General features: G+C 42.6%; 2 protein-coding genes across 5 annotated transcripts; both read left to right on the top strand.

The window, feature by feature from the left end:
- Positions 1 to 7,215: 7,215 nt before the first annotated feature.
- On the top strand, positions 7,216 to 19,295 carry METTL17 (methyltransferase like 17). Of its 2 annotated transcripts, none has more exons than XM_043984704.1 (14): positions 7,216 to 7,364; positions 8,518 to 8,671; positions 8,763 to 8,897; positions 10,811 to 10,892; positions 13,041 to 13,122; positions 13,285 to 13,358; positions 13,857 to 13,951; positions 14,358 to 14,428; positions 14,603 to 14,710; positions 17,422 to 17,490; positions 18,219 to 18,269; positions 18,493 to 18,585; positions 18,757 to 18,941; positions 19,049 to 19,295. In XM_043984704.1, exons 1-14 carry the CDS (start codon positions 7,284 to 7,286, stop codon positions 19,152 to 19,154), a joined length of 1,386 nt encoding a protein of 461 aa, XP_043840639.1. In that variant the 5' UTR covers positions 7,216 to 7,283; the 3' UTR covers positions 19,155 to 19,295. The 2 variants fall into 2 exon arrangements, with proteins under 2 accessions (XP_043840639.1, XP_043840640.1); XM_043984705.1 differs by lacking the exon at positions 7,216 to 7,364 and adding an exon at positions 7,386 to 7,938.
- Positions 19,296 to 20,463: 1,168 nt separating this feature from the next.
- On the top strand, positions 20,464 to 22,787 carry SLC39A2 (solute carrier family 39 member 2). Of its 3 annotated transcripts, none has more exons than XM_043984709.1 (4): positions 20,464 to 20,730; positions 20,972 to 21,102; positions 21,349 to 21,399; positions 21,811 to 22,787. In XM_043984709.1, exons 1-4 carry the CDS (start codon positions 20,616 to 20,618, stop codon positions 22,450 to 22,452), a joined length of 939 nt encoding a protein of 312 aa, XP_043840644.1. In that variant the 5' UTR covers positions 20,464 to 20,615; the 3' UTR covers positions 22,453 to 22,787. The 3 variants fall into 3 exon arrangements, with proteins under 3 accessions (XP_043840644.1, XP_043840645.1, XP_043840646.1); XM_043984710.1 differs by having other exon boundaries at positions 21,349 to 21,479; positions 21,811 to 21,992; XM_043984711.1 differs by having other exon boundaries at positions 21,354 to 21,399; positions 21,811 to 21,888.
- Positions 22,788 to 25,574: the final 2,787 nt, after the last annotated feature.

The raw sequence follows: 25,574 nt of genomic DNA, 5'->3' as shown, positions 1-25,574 counted from the left end.
GAGACTGGCGCGCTCAGTCTCGCTCTCTTTCCTGAGGACTCTGGTGGAGAGCGGAGCTAGGAATGTGCTCTCCCTTTAATAGATAGGAATCTAGCCCTTTTTCTCTCTTTACCAAATTCTTATTCTCCTTAATAAATGCTTAAAAGTCTAACTCTTGCTAAAGCTTATAATTTATTGGCGACCACTCATTAGATATTTTAGACAGTTTAGCTAGAATTTTAACCCTTAACACTCACACACAAGAAATTAAAAAATTTAAAAATGTAAATCCTATGAGAACAAATGTTAAAAACTATCCTTACATGTAACTGGAAAATAATAAAATACTTTAAAAAAAAAAAAGAGTTAATTCTCTGAATGATGACAATGGGGGTTGGCTGTAAGCTGAACTAGTGAGGGGAGGAGGAGGGGTACAGGTGGTGGTGGAAGCTGGAAAGGTAATGGTCAAGGTGGTAACAGTTGTTTGATTTGCCCATCACCTTCCATCTCTCCCTCAGGGTACCTGATTACTTTAACGAGGCTAGCTGATCTACCTATGGGAAGCAGTCAATGAAGATGGTTGATCCCATCCCCATAGCTGCCGCTTCCCAGGTATGAAGGAAGGTGTCAGTGGCTGGACCAGCAGGACCCTGGTCTGTAGGACATACCTATTCCCAAGGCTTTGGGGCTTACCTGATGGCAGATGGAAGTAAGTCAGTGGTTGATGATGATGTTGGCAAGGATAGCCAGCCCTTTCTCTACAGGGGTTGCTCCTGTGGAGCAATGATGACTGTGGGAGCCAGGCTGGAATTTTTTGATTCAGGGATCACTACTAATCCCAAAGCTTTTGGACTCAGGGTCATGGACTATGTTCATATGAGTTTGAGAGGAGGTAGTGGTTAGGGTGATGGTGGTTTGCTTATCTGACACATACCACCTCTTGTCTCTCCCTCATGGTTCATTGATGCCTCAGCTAGGCTGGCTTGCCTACCCTGTTTATATCTTACTCTGAGTCAACTAGCAATTATAAATACCTACTATGTGCAAGGCACTCTGCTAAGTACTAAGAATATAATATAAAGAATGAAGCATTCCTTATTTTCAAGAAGCTTATATTCCCAAAAACAAACAAAAAAAGAAGCTTATATTCCATTGAGGGAGACAACATGCACATTCTGTTTAGAAGTCTCCATGTCCTCTCCAAGTTCAAAGATTCCAAAGGAACTTCAATCCTCAACCCCATCTATGTCTTCCCATTGTTGCTCCAGTAGAGTTCAGGTGGTACAGTGGATAAAGTGCCAAACTTGGAGTTAGGAAGGCCTGAGTTCAAATCCTGCCTTAGACACTTTCTAGCTATGTGACTATAGGCAAGTCACATAAGCTCTCTCAGCCTCAGTTTCCTCTTCTGTAAAATGAGGGGCTAGACTCAATGGCCTCTAAAGTCTCTTCCAGCTTGAAATCTACAATCCTGGGGCAGCTAGGTGGCACAGTGGATAGAGCACTGGCCCTGGATTCAGGAGGACCTGAGCCCAAATCCGGCCTCAGACACTTGATACTTACTAGCTGTGTGACCCTGGGAAAGTCACTTAAACCTCATTGTCCTGCCCCCCCCAAAAAAAAAAAGGAAGAAAAAGGTAAGACCTCTTCAAGAATTCCCTTATAAACATGTTCCAATTTCTTAACTGTTGAACAATTCTTTATGTCTAACTACAATGTTCAATATTTCTTCTCAGATTTTCAGTAAAAAAATAGTTCCTTTGAACACTAAACACAGTTGGTTAGTCACTATTTATTGTAAAATAACCTTTGATTATTAAGTTACCTAATCACACACATACTCCTTTGTCAAATGCCCTTTTTTTCCCTCTTCTCAGGAAGGACATTCTCCACTTTCTCCACATTCCTCTTAAAATATGGATTCTCAAATTATAGTATAGTATAGAACATGGGTTCATGAATATAGTAGAATTACTAGAGCATTAATTTTTTCTACAGGTAAAATAGTATGCGGTTTTGGCTACCCCTTCCAGGGGAGTGTGGATCTGATCAGACCCTATCTGGACTTTTCCATACATTAAGACATAGAGATCATCCTCTGAGACTTGGAGTCATCATTTTATCATCATCATTATCAATAAATATTTACAGAGCATTTACTACGTACTATGTGCTATGTACAGTGCTTAGTGTTAAAGATACTCTTGGTATGCCTTTGATTCATGACCAAGTAAGGAGGGTATTTTTCTCAGAGCAGTGAAGTAGACAATGTCCCAGGCTGGAAGCCAGGAGCACATGGATTTAGGTCTAAAATTTCCCATGGAGATATTGCACTATTTTGGACAAGGCCTCTTCTTCCTTTCTTGTTATTGTTCAGTTGTTTCAGTTATGTTGGAGTTTTCATGGCCCCATTTAGGGTTTTCTTGTCAAAGATACTGGAGTGGTTTGCTGTTTCCTTCTCCAGCACATTTTACAGATGAGAAAACTGAGGAAAACAGGGTTAAGTGACTTGCCCAGGATCACAGACCTAGTGAGTGTCTGAGATTGGATTTGAACTCAGGTCTTTCTGAATCCAGGCCTAGCACTCTATCCACTGCACCATCTAGCTGCCTATCTCTTCTCTCAACCCCACTCTCAACATTTTTTCTTGCTTCAATTGCCCCAACTATGATGTTGGTGGGGAAAAGATCCCATATCCCTCCTCTTAGCCCCAGACCGGAGACCAGGGTGAGAACTAAGGTGTCAGCCTTTTCTCAATCTTCATCCTTCTTGAGCTCTCTGCAGCCTTTGACACTGTCCATCACCTTTTTCTCCTTGACACTTTCTGCTCTGTAATTTTTCTTGATGCTGCTCATTTGGTGATCTCATGGTTCTCCTCCTACTTATCTGACAACTTTTCAGTCCCCTTTGCTGGATCTTCATTCCATGTCACACACTACCCAGGGGGTATCCCCTAAGGCTCTATCGTGGTCTCTCTTCTGTTTCCCCTCCCCCCACCCAATACACTTTCATTTGGTGGTTTCATCAATGATCATCTCTGTCTATATTGATGATTCTCAGTTCTACTTATCCAGCCCTCATCTCTCTCCTCATCTCCAGTCTGGTATCTCCAAGGACAATACCATCCTCCCAGTCATTCAAGCTCACGCCTTTGACTCCTTACTCTCTCTCGCCATCATATTTAATCTGTTTACCAAATATCATCAATCTTACCTTTATAATATCTCTCATATATGCCCCCTTCTGTCCTCCAACACTGCCACCATCTTGGGACAGACATTTAACACCTCCCTCTTGGACTATTAACATAGGCTACTGCTTTAAGTCTCTCCCCACTCTGGTCCATTCTCCACTCAGCTGTCAAACTGATCTTTCTGAAACACATTCTCTCATTTTCTCTCTCTCTCTCTCTCTCTCTCTCTCTCTCTCTCTCTCTCTCTCTCTCTCTCTCTCTCTTCCTTTCTCTCTCTCCCTTTCTCTCTCTCTCCTTCTCTCTCTCTTTTTCTCTCCCTTTCTCTCTCTCCCTTTCTCTCTCCCTCTCTCTTTTTCTCTCCCTTTCTCTCTCTCCCTCTCTCTCTTTTTCTCTCCCTTTCTCTCCCTTTCTATCTCTCTCCCTTTCTCTCTCTCTCCTTTTCTCTCTCTCTCTCTCCCTTTCTCTCTCTCCCTTTCTCTCTCCTCTCTCTCTCCCTTTCTCTCCCTTTCTCTCTCTCTCCTTCTCTCTCTCTTTCTCTCCCTTTCTCTCCCTTTCTCTCTCTCTCCTTCTCTCTCTCTTTCTCTCCCTTTCTCTCTCTCCCTTTCTCTCTCTCTCTCTCTCTCTCTCTCTCTCTCTCTCTCTCTCTCTCTCTCACACACACACACACACACACACACACACACATACACACACTCAATAAACTGGCTCTACATTGCCTCCAGGATCAAATATAAAATCATATGTATGGCTTTCAAAACCTTTATAACTTGGTCCTTTCCTATCTTTCCAATCTACTCCTTTCTCCCTTACTCCCTTACTCCTCAATCCAGTGAAATTGGCTTCTGTGCTGTTCTTCTCACAAGACAGTCTATCTCCTGACTCCAGGCCTTTTCATGGGCTGTCCTCAAAGCCTGGAATGCTCTGCTCCTCATCGTCATCCTCTGGCTTCCCACCTTCTATGAGAAGGCTTTTCCAATCCTTTTTAATACCTTCTTGCCTTAGCCCTATTGATTATTTCTAATGTATCCTGTCTGTATCTTCTCTGTACATAATTGTTTGCACATGGTCTCCCCAGTTAGACCGTGAGCTCCTTAAGAGTAGGAACCATTTTTTGCCTTTTTTATCCCAGTCTTTAGCACTGTGCCTGGCATATATTAGACATGTAATAAATGCTTGTTCACTAACAGAAACGAGAGATGTGGAAAGCAGAAGGATCCCTACAGATCACTTTTTCAATCCCATCATTTTACAAATGAGGAAACTGACTCAGGGAAGTGACTTACAAAAAGTTATCCAGGTAATAATAAAGGCCAAGGAAGTGACTTACAAAAAGATGTCCAGGTAATAAAAAAAATGCACTTTTCATTGCTGCAGATAGGTAGGTGCCTTTCATTAAAATTACTAGTTAATAGTTATCAATGGCGACACTGGGGACAGCTAGGTGGCACAGTGCATAAAGCACCGGCCCTGGATTCAGAAAGACCTGAGCTCAAATACGGCCTCAGACACTTGACACTTACTAGCTATGTGACCCTGGGCAAGTCACTTAACCCTCATTGCCCAACAAAACAAAAAAACAATGGCGACACTGGTTCAGTGTACTCCTCTATCTCCCTCAGTCACGTGACATCTTTTCTAACCCTCTCCTGCACTACATTCTCCCTCTTTCACAATGAAAAAGATAAGGGAGGTGAGAAAAATGAGGAAGGAAAAGATCTGGTATCACTGCCTGCTTATTAACTATGAAACAATACACCTACCTCACAGAGAAAAGACTTGGGCATGTTACTTAACTTCAACTAGACTCTCATTTTCGAAATAAGTATTACTCATCCCATCTCACAATTCCTGTAACAATTAAAGGTGATAAATGCACATGAGAAGACTTTACAAATGTAATGCTTTATTATTTACTCTTTTTAAATTAACAACTAGTGCTCGCTTCAGCAGCACATATACTAAAATTGAAACAATAAATTAACAACTAGACATTGACTTTATACACCTCTCCTCTAAGAAACAGCTATAGCTGTACTTAGGGCCTTCCAGAGACTGTTTTGTTGCCACTCTGAATGCTTCTAAATAAATACAATTTTTATATAAGTATTGTTGTTCTTTGTCTTGAAAATTATATTTTTCCTTTTTGAAAGGAAGCTCATCTTTGCTTTCGTATATCCATCTGGAATCACGTGAATTGTTAGTTTTCAACTTTTCATATAGTTAGCCAATTTTTTAAAAAAAGCTCTATATACCCTGCATAATCATGATAAGATAATAAAAATTGTATAGAAGCAATTTTTTCCCAATCAAAAGTTACAGGTTAATAAACTCAAATTTCACATGGTACAGTATTCTATACAATTATAACACTGATCAAATGAAGAATATAGAAATAAATTTGCAGCATGGAATTGTTTTAGTGAAATATACTGGGGCAGCTAGGTGGCGCAGTGGATAAAGCACTGGCCCTGGATTCAGAAGTACCTGAGTTCAAATTCCACCTCAGACACTTGACACTTACTAGCTGTGTGACCTTGGTCAAGTCACTTAACCCCCATAGCCCTGCAAAAAAGAAAAAAAGAAATATACTAAAATTCCATCCTTTAAAGACCAAAAGAAGGGTACATTCTAATCTTTATGTGGGGATTATACATTCATAACTTTGTTACTACGTAATTACAACTCTCATATTTCAGAAGAGCTGAGAATGCATCCCAAAAGCATTCATCTTTGGCAGTAGATTTACAGAAGGCTAAGTAGAGTTATAAATAGTATGAAGAGATGGGGGTGAACAGCCTTTGGGAATCTTGAGATTCTATATGGGACTATTTATAACTATGTAAATGCACATTTCTAGATATGATTTGTCAATTCTAAACGAAATTATATGGAGGCTTATTTAAAGCACAAGTGTTTTCCTATTAGGGTTTATATTTCAATTGTGGTATTTGACCCCCCTACAAATAAAATAAACCTTGATGAAAAATACACTTAAAATTTATATAGACCACGTGTCTAATTTTATCAAATATTTTTTTCAGGGGCAGCTAGGTGGCACAGTGGATAGAGCACCAGGCCTGGATTCAGGAGGACCTGAGTTCAAATCCGGCCTCAGACACTTAACACTTACTAGCTGTGTGACCCTGGGCAAGTCACTTAACCCCAATTGCTTCACTAAAAAAAAAAAATCAATTTTTTTTTTCCCTTCCAAAACAAAAGCTGTGTCCACTAAAACTAACCATTTGGGGGCAGCTAGGTGGCGCAGTGGATAGAGCACCAGCCCGGGATTCAGGACGACCTGAATTCAAATTAGACCTCAGACACTTGAAACGTCCTAGCTGTGTGGCTCTGGGCAAGTCACTTAACCCTCATTGCCCCACCAAAAAAAAGAAAAGAAAAGAAAAGAAAATCCAAACAAAAACAAACAAAACCCCTAACCATTTGTTTGCCGGCTTAGTGGAGGGGGGGCGGGGGGAGGGGGAAAGGGAAGAGGAGGGAGGGGAGAGGGGGAGGATGTGGCAATAATTTATGGTTTTGAAATTATGGTTCTCTTAAGCGCTAGTGTTTAAAAATAGCTTTCTTGTAGTTTTACACACTTTTGTGGAGTACTGTTTTGTTATGCAATTTTGACTTTCGGGTTTCCTTATTATTATTGTCATTATTATTTGTTTGGATTTGTTAAATTTCAGAAAGAATGCTGAATCCTGAATCCTGGATAATACTAATAAACTAATACTGTAATTGCAGAGGTTTAAAAAACAAACAGCCACACTGACTACCCCTACACACTGTATTAAGAAACAGTAACAGACATAGAAACTGCCTCCCAGTGTCTCCGCCAAGAAACAGCCGCACCTACGAGACCCGCTCACATATTGCTCCTTCTTTCCATTGGTTAAATCCGACCCGTGGCCATCCTCTCACCAGGGAAACGCTCTTACGTCACTGAATAATTTACATAGAAGCATCCGATTGGCGCCTAGAAATCATTTTCCTCTCCCGATTGGTTGATGACGTGTCCCAGCCTCTTGGAAACGAGCTTTCGGAGGAAGAGCTACTGGTTCTGGAGGATCGCAGGCGTTTTAATTTCCGCCTCCGGTTCGCCCCAAAAGTCATGGCGGCCACCACAAGGTTGAGGCTCTTCCTGCGGCTGGGAAGATGGAGATGCCAAGCGGCAGGAACCCCGTTGTCCCGGGTGAGAACTTTTGTCCTCCCCGCGCGTTTCCTTGCTTCTGGAAACAGCCCTGCCTGGTCACGTCCGGAAAGCCTCTGAGAGCGCGCGCACCGGCCCCAGACCAGTAAATCAATGTGTGCGTTTAATCACATGAAAGATTGTCATCCCACGAGACTGAGAAAAGACAGTGATTGACAGTCATAGAGAGACAGAGACACGAAGAGTGATGCAGAGTAAAAAGCCCGAGACGGGATTGTGGCAGAGAAGAAAAAGAGACAGGAAAGGGGTGGGGGGAGAATGAGAGGGAATCAAAAAAGCAAATACATGTAGACAGATATAGAGGAAGTCAGAAATAGAGGGTGTGGAGCAGTATTCCAAGCCGGGGTTAGAGGGAGATGAGTAGTCCTAGAGCTGTGGCTATGCCAAGATCACATGCTGGATTTAGTTGCAAGTCTGTTAGGACGTCCTGCCTACCTGTACTTTACATAATATGAAACCTGCTAGAGAGGAAGTAACCCACAAATCAGAATTCATCAACTCTGCTCATTAAATCCACTTTCACTGACAGTGATGTCAGACCCCGATACTACCCAGGGTAGGTACTTGTTGAATATGTAGTGTTAGAATGAATTCTTGTTCACCTTGCATTAGATTTGAAGTGCCTTTCGATTCTTGAAAGTCTTTGAGTCTTTGAATTCAAGCTTTGGGGAGAGAACCCCATTCCCCAGGGCAAGAGAAACCTCCCTATCCATGGAGAAGATTCCTGTCCTAAAATAGTAGATGTGATCTTACAGGAGGATATCTAGTTCAAACCACAAGCTTTACAAATGAAGAAACCTCATGAGGCTTAGAATTTACAGGTAATAAGTGACAAATGTGGGATTCAAACTATGAGTCTGCTGATTGTAAGTAAATACAATACTGTATACTGTAACATACTGCCTTCCCTGTTCTAACTTCATCTACAACAGTCTCTCTTGACTAGCAATTTAATACATTACTTGATAATTGAATTCAATGTCAATCTGTGCTACCCAGAGTTATTCATTGTCAAATGAAATAATATACTTAAAGCATTCTTCAAAACCTTAAAGTATTATAAAAAGATGAGGTATTATTACCCAGATTTCTTCAGACACTAAATTATCTCAGTTTTCCTCTTTCTGGAATGCAGGCATTTGCTGATCTGATTCCCAAAGTGTCCCAGGAGAATGATTTATTAGATTTCCTGGGGAACAGACCTCATCGTAAGCACCCAGGCATCTCACAGTTGCCCCAAGTGCAGTTGCCACAGGCCCTAGTCACTGCAGCCCAACGCCTCATGCAGGGTGAGTAACTCCCTTGGACAAGGAAATAAAGTAGAAAAAAGAAGAGAATCTTCGTTTAACTGATTAACCCCTTTTCATCTCTGGTCCACAGAAAGCTCTATGCCCAACATAGAGAAACAGGTTCAGACACTCACCAACTACCTCTGGAGTCGGAAGCTTCCTGCAGAACCTGAGGAGCTGCGCAAAAAAGCAATACAGCTGGAAAATAAACTCCAACAGGATGCAGGTAAAGGCTAAGATGGGCCAAAGGAAGAAGGCGAGCTAAACTAATCAAGAAGAAAGCAAAGAATAATTTTTAAATCAATTCTGCAGACAAATATGTCAATTTTCCAATATGCCTTTGGTTAAACCAGTTATAAAAGCACTTTAGAAGCTATATGTATCTATAAAATGGGAATAATAATACTTATATTACTTATCATGAATTTTTTCTGAAGACCAAATAAGAAAATATATGTACAAAATACTTTGTAAATGGTTAAAACTTATGTAAATGTCAGCTATTATTATAGATCACCTTTCATTCTGTTGTACCTTCCATACCAGGGCATTCCCTGGATATCCAATCCATTACCCAGACCTTTCTTGCTTCCTCTAGAATCATCTGGATCAGGAGTGATCAGAAAATGTGTTGGGCCTTCCCAGGTTGTACCATAGGATGAAATCCCACCCACACACACATTCCCCTGGATTTGAACTAACTTCTAGTAGTGTTTTCCCACAATTATGACATTCTTGATTTCCCAACACACTTTCCATCAGGAAAAATGCAGAAAGAAGTATCAGTGGCTTCAGACTTGAATTATGCTCTGCCATATATTGTTACTTGCCTCAGTGTTAGATAGACAGCTATTTCTTTTTAATTAATTAATTAATTAATTTTGCAGGCATTACCTCTCCCATTTCTCACACTCCATTATTAAACAGTTTTCATGGTGACTATGCAGAGCCCAGCAAAACAAATTCCCACATTGGCTAACACCAAACACACACACACACACACACACACACACACACACACACACACACCACAGAAAGAGACACGTATGTACACACACATATCCATGTGTGCATGCACATATATACACATAAATATCTGTGCATATCTACATGCATACATATATGTGTGTGCGTATATATAATTATACATTTTAAGTCCATCACCTCCGTCAACAGATGGGTGATATGTTTCATCTTTTGTCCTCTAGATTAGTGGTTTATCATTACGTTAGTCAGAGTTCTAAAGTTTTTCAAAGTTATTTTTCTATACAGTGTTCTTGTCGTATAAATTGTTCTAGTTTTGCCCACTTCACTCTGTATCAATTCATAGAGATCTTCCCAGTTTTCTCTAAAACTGTCCATTTTGTCATTTCTTATGGCACAATAATATACCATTACATTCATTTACTATACTTTATTATTTTTGTTTTTTATATATTTTATTATTGTTTTCAGTCATGTCCAACTCTTTGTGACACCATTTGGGGTTTTCTTGCTTAAGACACTGGAGTGGTTTGCCATTTCCTTCATTTTACAGATGAAGAACTGAGGCAAACAGGGTGAAGTGACTTGTCCAGGGTCAAATAGCTAGTAAGTGTCTGAGGCCAGATTTGAACTCAGGCAGATGAGTCTTCCTGACTTTAGGCCAGGTAATCTATCCACTGGGCCACCTAGAGGCCCTTTATTTGTTTAGCTGTTCTCTAATAGAAGGTCACCCCTTTAGTTTGTTTGAGACTAGGCGACTTATAAGTAATTTTGCAGATTACATTGGATTCCATAGACCCAGGGCTAGAAAGAAATATTGCAGAAGAGTAAGTAAGTTCCTGATCAAAGCAATTTCCAATATCCTGTCATCCAGGCCCCCAGTACTCATCGCATTTACACAGAAGCAAAACTAAATTGATGATAGATGTCGTAAGAGGCAACTAGGGAAAATGAACTATTGGAGAAAGAATGATAGTTTGGCTAAACCATTGTTTTGATGCCACAGAACATGTCTTTCATTTTTATGTAATATATTTCTATAGGTTTAGACTACAAGACTCATGGGTTTTAAGTCCCTGCTGGAAAAAACAAGAGATAAGGGTATTACCATAATAGGTGCTGGGTTTCATCTTGCTGGTTGCTTTCTCCCTTCAGGGTCATTACAATCAGAGAAACAACTTCATGGAACTGTGTTGAATGCCCTACGCAAAACTACCTACCACTGGCAAAAACTGAGGTAAGAAAATTGCCCCAAAGTGGTGGTGGGTTGTCATAAAGATTGAAAAGAAAGAAAGCCTTTACTCCAGGAAAAGAGATTGGGGTATTAGGGCTCAGGGAGATCCCCTGATAAACTGAAAAGAGAAAGGATGGATATGATATTTCTCGCTTTCTCAGTAAGGGAGGGAGGGAAAGAATTTGGAACTCAAAACAAAATTTTTTTTTTAATGTCTTAAAAAATAAGTGATGAACTGGACAAATTCAGAGGGAAGTGAGAAGGTGTTTATGTTTTAATGCAGAGCAAAATAAGAACCAGAACAATTTGAACAATAATAACAAAAATATGTAGAAAAAAACTTTGAAAGATTTTAGATCTCTTATCAATGAAAACAATCAGTTCAAAAGGATGGTGAAACACACCTCTTAACATCCTTTCAGAGAGGTAACAAACCAAAAATGAAGAGACGTACATATTTGGACATGGCTAATGTGGGAGTTTGTTTTGCTAGATGTTAAGGGATGTGTTATTTTTGTTTAGTCATATTTGCTCATTTGGGGGTAGTGAGAGAGACAAATTAATTTTGAAAGATTGTTCAGTGAAAAAATAAAAATAAACTAAAAAGGGAAGAAAAAGGATCCTTCAGGACTTGTAGGAACAGGGAGGGAGGGGATGGTGGGGGAAGGAAAGGAAAGGAATGAAAAGTTATCTTAATATTCTTAGTAGTTGTGTCAGGTTGGTTAAATGTACATTTTAAATTATCCGTGTTTAATACTGTTAGAACTGGAATTTATGCTCTCAAAAATATTTCTATTTCACTCTGATTTTGAAAAGACAGAAGTATGAAGGGCCTTTTTCTGTGGCCTGCTCCATTTCCCTTCTTATCAGAAATGGTTTGGGGTTGTGGAGGCCCATTCCTTTATGTAACAAACATTTATTAAAACTATTATATGGAGGGCAGCTAGTGGATAAAGCACTGGCCCTGGATTCAGGAGGACCTCAGTTCAAATCCGGCCTCAGATACTTGACACTTCCTAGCTGTGTGACTCTGGACAAGTCACTTAACCCTCATTGCCCCACCAAATATATATAAAAATAACACATTATATATATATATATATATATATATATATATATATATATATATATATATATATATATATATATATATATATATAAAATATGCAATGTACTATACCAAGTACTGTTCAGGAATTCAAAGGCAAATTAAATAAAATTACTGGAGATATTTATAGGAATTATAAGACTTGTACATAAATAGATGTAATAAAAAAACTAATATACTGAAAACATAAGAAAGGTACAAATATATTGTGAATTCAGACAAAGAAGAAATAACTACAAACTGGGCAGATCAAAGAAAGCTTGGTGGAACAGAAAGCACTTGAGCTCAGCTTTGAAGGGGAAGGAGTTCAACATTCAGCAATGGGAGGGAGACTGTTCTAAGTGTAAGAAAAAGAGGAGCAGTGACATAAAGGTAAGAAATCAAGGAATGTCTTCTGAGGGCAAAGAATAGTCTTCTCTGACTAGAGTCTAGAATACCTAAGGGGTAAAATGTAATATTATCTTGGATATATAGGTTGGAAATAGACAGGCCAAAGAATAATCGTAACAAGTAGAATTTATATTGCTTTAAGATTTTGCAAATTGCTCTACATTTGCTATCTCATTCAGTCCTCATAACCACCCTGTGAAGTTGGTGCTATTCTTATCCCCATTTTATATTCAAGGAACCTAAGAATAAAAAGTTAAGTGATATGCCTAGAGCCACACAGCCAGTAAGTGCCTGAGACAGAATTTGAATTAAGGTCTTCTTTACACCAAATCTAGTGCCCTCTCCCACTATACCTAGGTTCTTCCCGTAGATGTCAGTGTGTGATTGTTGAAGGTTTTTGAACACAAGATGCCATAATGTAAGCTTTGCTTTAGAAAAATGAATCTGAAAGCAGTGTCTAGGATGAACTGAAATAGAATGGAGGTTAAAAGGTAAGTTAGGGGGCTTTGACAGTAATCCTGCTGAGACATAATGAGGTTATGACCTTGGATAGAGGCTATAGGAATTCTAATCAGATGAATGCAAGAGATCATGTGAGGCTAGAAATCTATAGGATTTAACAGATAATTATCCATGCCTGGTTCCTTTGGCAGCTATGATGAAAAGCTGAGCCTGGTATACATGGCAGCACGACTGGATGGTGGCTTTGCAGCTGTTTCCAGAGCTTTCCATGAGGTAAAGCCCCTTAGCTTCTATTCCAGAAGGGTTCTGAGATACCCACAAATTTTCAAAGACCAAACATCTAACCTCTCCTAATCCTATATTCTGAGTAATCTCTAGCAAGGCCCCAAGTCATTCCTGGCATTCCACCTTGGGTTTTGCCTTCTGTTTCTTCAGATCCAAGCTCGTGTTCCAGACTTTAAGCCACAAACTTTAATGGATTTTGGCTCAGGCACCGGTTCTGTTACTTGGTGAGTAACTCGAGTCAACATGAGCTCCACCATTTCCAGCCCCAGAAAACCTTGCCTGTACCATTCCAAAGCCAAGAAACTGGTAGATTCGAGAGGATAGTGAAGTTAAGGATTAGCACTGATGTCATACATATTTTGCTTTAATTAATTTCTAGATAGGAGCTTAGGACCATGGAAAGGAGTTATAGAAGCATGGGGAATGGATCAAAGTTTAGGCAGTAAATAGGACTATACTTGGAGAAGGGAAAAGGAGAGAAATGTAACATCAAGGGTAGTGTCCTGCCTATCAGTTTCTAGTGTACAGACATTTTTCCGTGTCCATTTCCCTTCCCAGCCCTCCATCCTCCATCCAGAAGGTGCAGAGAAATTAATAGAAATGACACCATTAGTTTTTAACCTTTATCTGACATAGCTCACTAATATAGTTAGGAGAGTGGCTATAAGCAATGCTTTGTTTAAGTCTCTTAGATCTTTTAGGTTGTCCTTCTATCTTCACAGGGCAGCTTATAATACCTGGGGCCAGAGCCTTAGTGAATATTTGTGTGTGGACAGCTCAGCTGCCATGTTGGCCTTGGCAGAAAGGCTTCTGAAAGGTAAGGGTAAGGCATGATTGTTGAAATGATCTACAAATGAAAAAAGCAAAGGATCAGATAAAGGAGGTTGAGATCGAGTGGAGGAAGAGAATGCGATTTCCCGTTCCTTTAAAAAAAAAAGATTGTGTCAAAAGATCAGATAGGTCCAATTCCCTTGTGTATTTTCCTTAGATATAGGCAAAGGGTAGAATCCTTTGCTGAGCTGAGAATGGGCTGGTTGGAGACAAAGCAAGAGAAGAAACCTTTTTCTCTTCCTTCTCTTCCCATGCCTTCTCAATCCCATCTCATACTTATTAGTTTTTTTCTCTATTCTGGAGGCCTTTATTCTCTATTTAGATTTCCCTTCCACTCTCTGCCCCCCAAGTGTATAGGCACACTTTAACCTATTCTTTTCTTTGCTCCTCAGGTGGCTTAGATTCTGGGAAACCCCATGTTCCGGGAGTCTTTTTTAGACAGTTTCTCCCAGTCTCACCAAAGGCAAGTGCCAGATTTCCTTACTGTGCTGGAAGGGGAGAATTTCAGCATTGACTTTATAGCATGGCCTAATTATTTGGCAGTGGATTAAAACAAAGCTTAAGGGAAGTAGAAGTTGGGGAAGCCCTCAGAGATGGAGAGACGTCTGTCTGAAATGTCCCTTGCTTTGATTCCCAGATACAATTTGATGTGGTGGTGTCTGCTTTCTCTCTAAGTGAGTTACCCAGCATGGCTGATCGAACCGAAGTCATCCAAACCTTATGGCGTAAGACAGGCCACTTCCTGGTAAGCTGAGATCTCCTTTCACCTCTCAGTTAAAACCCCTTGGGAATCCAATCTCTCTTGTGTGAAATATCCTTCATTGTTTTTTGGTGGGGTTTTTTTGTTTTGTTTTGTTTTTCAGGGCAGTGAGGGTTAAGTCACTTGCCCAGGGTCACACAGCTAGTGTCAAGTATCTGAAGCCGTATTTGAATTCAGGTCCTCCTGAATCCAGGGCTGGTGCTTTATCTACTTTGCCACCTAGCTGCCCCCCCTTCATTGTTAAAAGATCTTTATCAGGCACTACCATCTCCACAAGCTTCTACCTCTATTTCTCTTCTCATCTAGACTCCTTAAAAAAGTTATCTATATTCATCACCTTCGTTTTCTCTCTTTCCATTCTCTTCTTTTTTTTTTTTTGGTGAGGCAATTGGGGTTAAGTGACTTGCCCAGGGTCACACAGCTAGTAAGTGTCAAATGTTTGAGGCTGGATTTGAACTCAGGTCCTCCTGACTCCAGGGCCAGTGCTCTATCCACTGTGCCACCTAGCTGCCCCTCCATTCTCTTCTAAACCCTCTGCAGTCTGACATCCAACCTCATCACTCAACTGAAGCTACCCTTTCCAAAGTAACTAATGACCTCTTGATTGTCAAATCTTATCGTCTTCGGTCTTCATCCTCCCTGTAACATGACACTATTGATCACTCCTCTTGGATATTATCTTTTCTGGGTTTTCATGACACTGCACCCTTTTGTTTCTCATCTTGCCTCAATCTCCTTTGCTAGAACATCATCTACAAGAAACCCCTTACCTATGGGCGTACCACAAAGCTCTCTCCTGGGCTCTCTTCTTTTTTTTCTCTATACTCTTTAGCTTAGTGAACTCATCCACTTCCCTGGTTTTAACCATCAGCTCTAAACTGATAATTCCAAGATCTATGATTGTAGTCCTACTCTCATGCTTGAGAGTCAGTCTTTTATTAGTCAGCAAACATTTATTAAGTGCTAACTATGTGCCAGGCACTGTGATAAACACTGGGTATACAAATATAGGCCCTGTGAGGGAGGAGGGGGGCAGCTAGGTGGCAAAGTAGATAAAGCACCAGCCCTGGATTCAGGAGTTCAAATCCAGCCTCAGACACCTGACACTTAGTAGCTGTGTGACCCTGGGCAAGTCAATTAACCTTCATTGCCCCACCAAATATATGTGTGTGTGTGTGTATGTGTGTGTGTGTGTGTGTGTGTGTGTGTGTACGTACATACACACATATAGATATAGATATATAGATAGATAGCCCCTGCCCTCAAGGAGCTTATATTCTAATTAGGAAGACAATACCTAAAAAAAGAAGAAGCTGGAAAAAAATGGGATTGGGGAGGCAGTTTGTTCACTGAAACAGGGAATAGTAGAGAAATTCTGGATGCAGCTTGGAGAAGGCTAAAACTTAGCTGGCCTGGGCACCTTAAATGAAGGTTCTGTGAGGAGCCATCCAGTGAGGGAGAGGCCAGAGTTGGAAGAATCCTTCCAGTGTGTGAATTCCAGGGCTATCCAAGGCATTTGTCACCAACTGCCTACAGGACATTTCAATGTGTATGTACTCTAAACATCTCAAACTTAATACTCCTGGGGCAGCTAGGTGGCGCAGTGGATAGATCACTGGCCCTGGATTCAGGAGGACCTGAGTTCAAATCCGGCCTCAGACACTTGACACTTACTAGCTGTGTGACCCTGGGCAAGTCACTTAACCCCCATTGCCCAGCAAAACAACAAAAAAAAAAACCTTAACACTCCAAAACTGAACTCATTAGCTTTCCCCCCCCCCCTCCCACCTGTCCCATCTTCAGGAAGTCTTTCTTTCTGTCAGTAATACCACCATGCACCATCAAGAGGTAGCATGGTATAGTGGGGAAAAATGCTAGGTTTGAATTCTGACTCTGCCATTTATTACCTTAGTGACCTTGAGCAAGTTTCTCAACCTCTCTCTGCCTGTTTCTTCATCTATAAATGAAAGAATTAGAGCAGATGGCTTCAAACACCCCTTCCATCTCTCTGTAGTCTTTTGATCCTTCTAGTCACCCAAGTTCACATCTTCAGTATAATCCTCAACTTTCCTCATTTCACAAGTTCACATGCCTACATGCACACACACACACACACACACAGAGTCAGCTGCCAAATCTTGTCCATTCTACAACATCTCACATCTGTCCTGTTTCCTCCATTCACATAGCCACCACCATTGGTTGCCTTATGCCTGAAATAACCTCCCTCGAGTAATTCAGAATTGCTGTTGTTTCAGAGATTAGTTCAAGTACCATTTTCTCTGTGAGGTGCCACCCAGCTGCTGGTTCCTTCTTCCTAGTATCGACTTATGTCTGTTTATATATTTTGTATATACTTATATGGCTACATGTTGCTTTTCCCTGCTAAGCTGTAAGCTACTTGAGAGCAAGGGCTTTTTTTTTTCATTTTTTTCTTGGTATCCCCACTGTCTAATTCATAGTTGACTCTTAATAAAGACTTATTGACTAATTCTCCCTTTTTCTTTTCACAGTTCTTTATCCTTCTTTAAGGGTCCTTGCCCCACCCCCTTTTGTGGTCTTCATTATCCTTGCCTTTTAGAAGGGGGATAACTGGAATGAAAGAAATTCTTAGCTTTGCCTCTTCCTAAAGAACTTCTTTCATTGATACCTCCAATACTTTGGGCCTTCTGCTTATCCTCCAATTTCTTCCACAGGTTTTGGTGGAGAATGGAACAAAAACTGGACACTGTATCCTTATGGAAGCCAGGGACCTGGTCCTTAGGGTGAGGTTCTTCTCTATCCTACCATTCTTCCTCAGAGCTGACATTCCCTTGAAAACTGGGAATTCGGGGCAGCTAGGTGGCGCAGTAGATAGAGCACCGGCCCTGGATTCAGGAGGACCTGAGTTCAAATGTGGCCTCAGACACTTAACACTTACTAGCTGTGTGACCCTGGGCAAGTCACTTAACCCCAATTGCCTCACTTTAAAAAAATAAAATTTTAAAAAAGAAAAAAGAAAAAGAAAGAAAACTGGGAATGCTCAACAGTATATTGAAGATGACTCCCATCTGACTAAGCATGTTGCCCTGGGTCAGAATGACCATCTATCTGAGAAGCAAGTGAACCAAGGACCATAGGTTTCTAAAGCACCAGGGGGGTAGGAAGTAATATATCTGTATTTTTACTGAGTGACCCAAAGTCACCATTGTATTCTGAGCCCCCTGGGCTGCACGTCAGCAGGGTTTTAAAAGGTAAAATTTGTCAATAAGTGTATGAAGGTTCCTTGATCATGCCATCCTTTGTGCTGAGTTATACTGTCTTTTCCATGCTTCAAGTATGCCTTAAGGTAGTGATCACCTAGATTGACATAGATTGCATATCTAATGACTGAAAGAGGACTGGTGAAGGGCCCTTTGGGTGGGGAAGCACAGTGGCTATGGGAGTGGGAAGTATGGTAGGTGGGAAGAGGGAGAGGATGCCTCAACCACTGATATACATTTTTTGGCTTTAGGGACCGGAGAAATCTCCCTTAGACCGTCGACCTGGACATGTCTTTGCCCCAGTGAGTGCTCTTCCTTGATTGAACCAGTAGAAATAGTTCTGAGTTCAGCTATGGCCAGGAAAGGTGGAAGAAGGGAGACTAACCTATTCTTTTATCCAACCTTCCATTTGTTTACTTTATCTGCACTCAAAGTTCCACCATCTTTATCCTATTCTCCTCCAGTTCTATCCTACCTCACTGTCTTCTAGTTTCTCAAACATTCGTTGCTTCTTTTTATCCACAGTGCCCTCATGAACTTCCCTGCCCCAAGCTTTCTGCGTCCCAGCACCAGGCCTGCAGCTTCTCCCAAGCATACAGCACCATCCCTTTTAGCTGGGTGAGCATGCTGATACCAAATGGGGTAAGGGAGTACATGAGTTAAAGTGAGGCGCCAAATGATCCGGTCTGTGGAAGGAGAAAAGACTTTAGAGGTCAGACCTGAAAGGAAGAGGTCTCCTTTATTTTTAACTTTTTCCCCGAGTCACCTTCTTTCCTGTGCTTACTTCAGAACCAGAGTCATAAAGAGGAGAAGTTCTCTCTGGTGATCCTAAGCCGGACCCTTCCAGAGAAGGATCATCAATGGGCCCGTCTCACCCAGCCTGTCCTTAAACGGCCACGCCACGTACATTGCCATTTGTGCTGTCCTGATGGGCATCTCCACCATGTTGTGGTTACTGCCCGACGACATGGCAGGTACAGGGGGCATGAGGAAAGGGGGGGGGGAGGGATCTGAAACCCACATGGATATTTAAGGGGGAGGGGAAACCATATTGAAGCATTTCTCCTTTTCTTCTTCATAGACACTTATATCGCTGTGCTCGAGCCAGTACCTGGGGAGATCGCTTGCCTTTTACCACTTCACCTGAATTTCCTCTGTCCTCTGCCCAAGATCCTTCTGACAACTGACAAGAGATCTTAGGAGTAGTTGGCTGATACCACCCAGCTTTTGCCATCCTTGCCAAAAACTAAGCTTCCCAGGGATTCATAATAGGGGTCCCAAGTATCCTCTGACTTTTGAATTGAATTAAAAAAATTTTTTAAGAAACAGAAAAAAAAGAATTAGTGTTATTTCTTAGCAGGAAGAATTCAGGGTTCCCTTCACTGAAGTTTTGATCTACCATGGTAATAAAATGTCATTCCAGGGCTCTTTGTATTTCTACCCAGTCCTTAGCCCATCCTAATATTGCCCCTTATATAAGCTCACCAAGGGAAGCCTGTTTGGGAATAGTGGGAAAACTAGGTGACAAGAGCCACCCCCAGCTCTCCTGAAAACTGGCTCAACAGGTCTTAATGCAGCTGTGCAGGTGACCTGCCTAGGGAAACCAGCAACCACCTCTCCTGTCCTTTCTCCCCTTTTACTTTCTGTCATTGCCCCTCCTAAGGTTCTTCAACCAGATTAGAGTTTTCCTTAGCAGGCTTACTTAGAGTTGAACCCAAGCTATGAATCAGGGCTGAATCCTTTCCCAAATTCTACTCTAACATGCTCTAAACTGATACATTTTACTCTAGTTGGTTAGTATCGCCATTGTCCCCTAAATCTCAGGACCAGCTATTCCCTTTACCTTGAGGTTTGTAGCCACTTAGGTTACCTTAGTACCCTCCCCCAACCAAAGTACTAGTCAGGCACAGGAAAAGGCAGGGACAGTGTTAATGCAGTGGCCCCATAAATCTTGTATTCTTTCCTCTCTCCCCCCCCCCCTCCCCCGCCCCGAACAAAAAAAAAAGAAAGAAAAAGATTCATTCTGTGCTGGGAGTTCATTGTCTGGTTAGGGGACTCGACCTCTCCATTTCCATAGCATGGCAAAACAGAAATCCCCAGCCCTACCTGCTTTTGCCCTAACTGGCCCCAAATCCCCTCTGAAAGGGTACAGTTCAGGTATCAGATACAGCAGCCTACAAACGGGGATTGAGTAAAGAAACATGGATGGTTTGGATTGAGTGTCCTGAGCAAGGAAGGGCCAAGCTTTTGTCCCCAGTGAGAAGGGGGTAGGGGCTACTCAGCCATCATAAAGCAATGCCGTCTCCCATCAGGCTAACCCTTGAGGTGAGCTCACATGGTTCTTGTCAACCTAAGGATTAGTCAGCCACGAGGAGGAGGAGAGACACACAGCTCTGGGCTGTGTCTGGCAGGGAGTCCGGAGTTTCTGGTTACTGAGCTGAAGGGTGTGAGGCTGGGGAGGGGCCCTGATTGAGGGGGTGGGGGGAAAGCCAGAGGCAGAGCCCCAGTCAGAGTCGGACGTCTACAGAAGCAGAGGCAGCACACCACAGCCACCACTGTTGCCCACTGGGGCCAGGTGAAAGAACCCTCCTGCTTTGAAGACCTATTCTCTATCACCCTGGGGCCTCTACTCAACCTCCACCCCAGGGATGGAGGCACTTGTGGGTGTAAAAATTGGCTGCCTGCTAGCCCTGCTGGCTCTCACTCTGTTCTGTGGCATTATTCCTATCTGCTTCAAATGGTTCCGGATCCATGCAGCCACAGGTATAGTCCTAGCTCTATATTGTCCCGATATCATAAACCCCTATTCTCCCTTCAACCCCTCCCTTCACCTTGGCCCTAGACTTGCCCCTACTTCTAATCCTGAACCTGGGTTCTTGTGTATTTCCTCTTGTAGGTTCAGATTCTCTATTCCCAGACCTCTATTCTATAGCCGTCTCTGTCTGCCTTCCTTGAATTGCCAGCTAAAAAATGACCTCGGCTTTTTGCCCCTTTGCCTTGGCAGGGAAGCACCGCCGGGTCCTCAGCCTCCTGGGTTGTGTATCCGCAGGAGTGTTTTTAGGAGCAGGGCTTATGCACATGACAGCCGAAGCCCTGGAGGGCATTGATTCAGAGATCCAGAGCTACATCCTACAGGTGAGGGGCTGGGATGCTGAGCTTCAAGGATTTATGGGACCTGAGGGAGGAACTAAAACAAGTGTTTAGGAAGAGGACAGAAAGGGCCCAGGGTATGGCATAGAGAAGTATGAAGGGCAGCTCCTGTGAGTGGGTAGAGTAGGGGGAGGTGGGCCAGGGATTATGCTTTTTAAGGAAAGTGGAACTATAGCAACACAACAGGAGCCCGACCCCTTTCCCTTCTAATTCACGCTCTCTCCTTCCTAGAACAGGACGGGAAGTGAGGGAAATTCTTCTGACACCACTGATTCAACTGATGTGAGTTTCCCCCAGGCAGGCCCCTACCTGGGAACTCAGGAGATCCAGAGATTTCTTCCCCATTCGGGCCCCTCCTGGGGGTATGTGAGGAATGCTAAACATTCCTTCTTTTCCCCAGCCTCAAACTTGGAAACTAAAAAGAATTAATTCCACACATTGGGTTTAGGGGACATCTGTTCTTTTCCTCTTTGTAACCCTGTTCTCTGGATCTTATTGCCCACGTCCCTATCCCTGTTCTCATGATTGATTGATATTCTCCCCTTCAAGTCTTCTGCCCCTCTCATTTATCACCCATCTCTAAAACCATTCCCATGCCCACCGATTCTTGTCTCACCCCATTTTCTTAATGTCATTCTCTTTTCCCCCTTTTTTTTCTCTTCTCACCTCATGATTTCCTCTCTCTGTCCCTAGGTTGATTATCCATTTGGGGAGCTCATCATCTCCCTAGGCTTCTTCTTGGTCTTCCTCTTGGAGTCACTGGCACTGCAGTGGTGCCCTAGTGGTACCAGGGGGTCAAAAACACATGAGGAGGAATGGGGTGGGGCCCATGGAGCCCATTCCTTGAGTCTGCACAGTCATGGGCCCCTGCCCTCACCCTCCCAGGGGCCCTTTAGGGCTCTGGTTCTCTTGCTTTCGCTGTCCTTTCACTCCGTGTTTGAGGGGCTGGCTGTGGGGCTGCAGTCTTCAGTACCAGCTGTGCTGCAGCTTTGCTTGGCTGTCTTGGCACACAAGGGATTAGTGGTGTTTGGAGTGGGACTTCGACTGGTGCAGACGGGCACAGGGCCGAGATGGGCCCTGATCTCCATCCTGGCATTGGCCCTCATGTCCCCCCTTGGCCTGGCTTTGGGGATGGCTGTGGCTGGGGGAGAGGGTGAGGGGGGAAGGGCCTTAGCCCAGGCTGTGTTAGAAGGTGTGGCAGCTGGCACTTTCCTCTATGTGACCTTCTTAGAAATTCTTCCCCGGGAACTGGCTGCCCCTGAATCCCCTCTCGCCAAATGGGCTTGTGTGGCTGCTGGGTTTACCTTCATGGCCATAATTGCCATCTGGGCATGAGTTGTCTCCTACTCTAAGGGATCATCCAGGTAACTAGCCTGAGTGAACATCCCCCACTCCGAGCTGGCCCTGGTCCTGGGACATTCTTCCTGAGTCTCACTGGCATGCATCCAGAACCATCTTCACAACTGGATTCCAAACTTCCTTTTCAGGGTCTTTGCTTGGGTCACCCAGCTCTGAGATAGGAAAGCGCTTGGAGGGGTGGGGGGGTGGAGGGGGCAGCAGAGAAAGGGAGCACGGGAGAATTAATGGAGCCTCTCTACCTATTGCCCCACACTTGGATACCAGCACCACCCGCGGTAATGTGTGTAAATAAATGTCAGTCCTCCCACCTCAGTTTGGCCATTCTGTGTTTCTGACTATCCTGCTCGGCATTAGAGCAGACTGATGTAGCAGGTAAGGGAGGGCGGAAGAGGACAGCAGGACAAGAACTGCATGTCCCCCTCTTCCTGGGTTAGGCCCTAGCCTTTTCACTACTAGTTGGCAGATGAGGCTGGTTGTGGAGGGATGAATTGCTGAGATTCTGGGGTTCCCCTTCATCCTCCCTTTTCCCCCCCCATGGGTTCTGGCAACAGCCAGATGACCAAGCAGAGAGAACCCAAGGACCCCCTACTCACCTGCTCCTGCCACTCATCCTTGCACACATCAGGACACATTGATCCTATTTCTCACACTGAACCTCTGTTCTCTAAACCCAGGCCCCTTTACTGGGGCCTAGTGCTGAAGAATAAAGATACAGTATGTTTAGGAAAGAAGAAAGGCGCCAGATAAATGCCTGGATCAACTACAGCTCCACACCGATGCTATCACTGCACCCCTCCCCCAGACTGTTTGCTTTTCAGCTTGAATCTCCCTTGCAGTTCCCATCTCCTGAAATGCGGCAAGCAAACTCATTTCTCTAGGATTAGGAAGGGGAAAGGTCGCCATGTTTTTTTGGCAGGGGTTCGAGGATGGAGTTGTCCAGGAGTTTAGATGACAAATCTAGGGAACTGAGTATGTGCAGTCTCCCACCTCAGATTTTCATTATTGGAGGATAAGGGAAGGGAGGAAGGAGTTTGAGGCTGCTAGATCATGTTCTCAGATCTGCCCTTATCTGGTTTCTTTATCTCCTGCTCATCCTGTTTCCCTTAATACCACATAAATCATCCAGACCTGTGAATAAACCTAATCCTAGTAGCAGAGGTCAGATTTTAGAAAAGTATCTTAACAAAGGAAATTAACTGCTACAGTCTTAGTTCTAACTTCTTCCTGCGCCCCCTCCCTTTAACCTCAGTGACCTTATTCTTTATACATGGGAGAGATGGGAATAGGCGAGGGAGTTGGTTTGTTCTAAAGGCATGGGAAGGTATCTCCAGATTTTGGAGCAATGAGGTAACTTCCCAACAGAGGTAGAGCACAGAGTTTCTAGGTCACTGATGAATGTGAAGCAATGTGAAATGAAGGCAGGGTTCTTCAGGCATGACTGGGTAATACCTTTCTCTTTTCTAACCTGCTGTGCCACCATTATTCTCTCCTCCTTCCAATTTGTCCCACGTTGAGGAATCCAGGAGTCATCTTGACCCTAAAATATACTTTCCCTCAAGCCAGAATAACACTAGGGAACAAACTTTCTAGAGATAAACATAAACAATTAGGATGATATAAAGGGGATGAGATTGAAGGGAGGCAATCTACTTTTCATTATCCCTAGCAATAATGGGAAAGAAGGTCTTGAACACTGGCAGAGATACTAAAGATATGGAGAGACCAGATGAGCTGTTTTCATATTTCTTAATGGGTTGGAAATGTCAAAAACAATCCAACCCAAGGAGAACATAGGCCTAAGGAACAATGCAGTAATGGAGGTTGAAACAGCAGACCCCAAACCCAGCAATAGGGTTTATCCTAGACAGAGGAGAGAATCCAAGGTCCAGGTCCCATCTAAAATGAGGTATGGGAGAGAGAAAAGATCAATTTTCATGCAAAGCTACTGAAGATTAATAGCCAAGGATTGAGTTGCAAAGTGATTTACTAAGTGGGAAAAAGGAAAGTCTGAGTCACTCAAAGGGAATTTTTAAAGGCACCAAATAGTCAAGTAGGGTGACTGTGACAGACTCAAAAGATGAAATTAAAATGGGGAGGGCAATAATATTCACACTTTAGGGCTATATAAAGCCAATGTCTTACATTTCCTATTGCCTTTTTTTTTTAAGCCAACAGCCTGTCCTAAAAATGTCCCCATTGTTTGAATTCTAATTATATAGCACTGGGAGAGAGACTTCAGTTGTAATCTAATACATTTTGCTTATTACTGAGGCCCCTCTACCACACACCCAATAAGTGATCATCTAACCTCCCCTTAAAGTCTTCCATTTGGTAAAGTAGTGAAGGGGGAAGGGGAAACCATTACCTTCTAAATAAGCCTATTGCATTTTTTCAACATTAGAAAGTTTTTCTTTACCTCAATCCTAAATCTGCCATTCTGTAATTTTCTAATACTATAATTTTAAGCCCCCTCTTATCCCTATGAAGATAGGAAAGGATTTTAAAAACAAGATCCCAGGAGATAAAATCTAATTTCACCTCTTTTCCTATTACCCAAAGTTCACCACTGCCAGCAATTTATATAATTATTAGGAACTCTGAAGCCTTACACTGTAGGACCTTTGCATGTCTGGAACAAAGAGTTTGTTAGGATATAACAAGAAGTGTAGGCAGTTAAGAATAGAGAGATAATTAGAAAGAAGGAATGAAAGAGCACTCAGAGGACAAAGCAATGGGAACAGGAACATTTTTGAGCAGACAAGGCCAAAAAGTATAAGCAAGCGTGGACGTTGAGAAAACAGATAACAAGGGAAAGGGGATGACAAAATTGATAAACTAGGGGAAAAGGATAACAATATGTAAGGGAAAAGGCAGTAAGGGAGTGGAATCTAGACGCTATGAAGCAGTTTGTAACCCTACCCTACTCTGTAGGGTAAATTTTTAAATCCCTATTGTTGATACAAACAACTATCTGCTAGAAATAGTCACATTGTATCTCTACCTGATTTTGGTCTGTCTCTCTGATAGAATAGGAATGCTGAGAGTGAACATCCAGGAAGCTATTGGTAGACACCTAGGATAGAGCACCCCTTCCACCA

The sequence above is a fragment of the Dromiciops gliroides genome, chromosome 2 (assembly GCF_019393635.1).
Source record: "Dromiciops gliroides isolate mDroGli1 chromosome 2, mDroGli1.pri, whole genome shotgun sequence".
NCBI classification, from domain to species: domain Eukaryota; kingdom Metazoa; phylum Chordata; class Mammalia; order Microbiotheria; family Microbiotheriidae; genus Dromiciops; species Dromiciops gliroides.
Note: the sequence above shows the minus strand (reverse complement) of the source record. Positions and strands in the feature narration are given on the sequence as shown.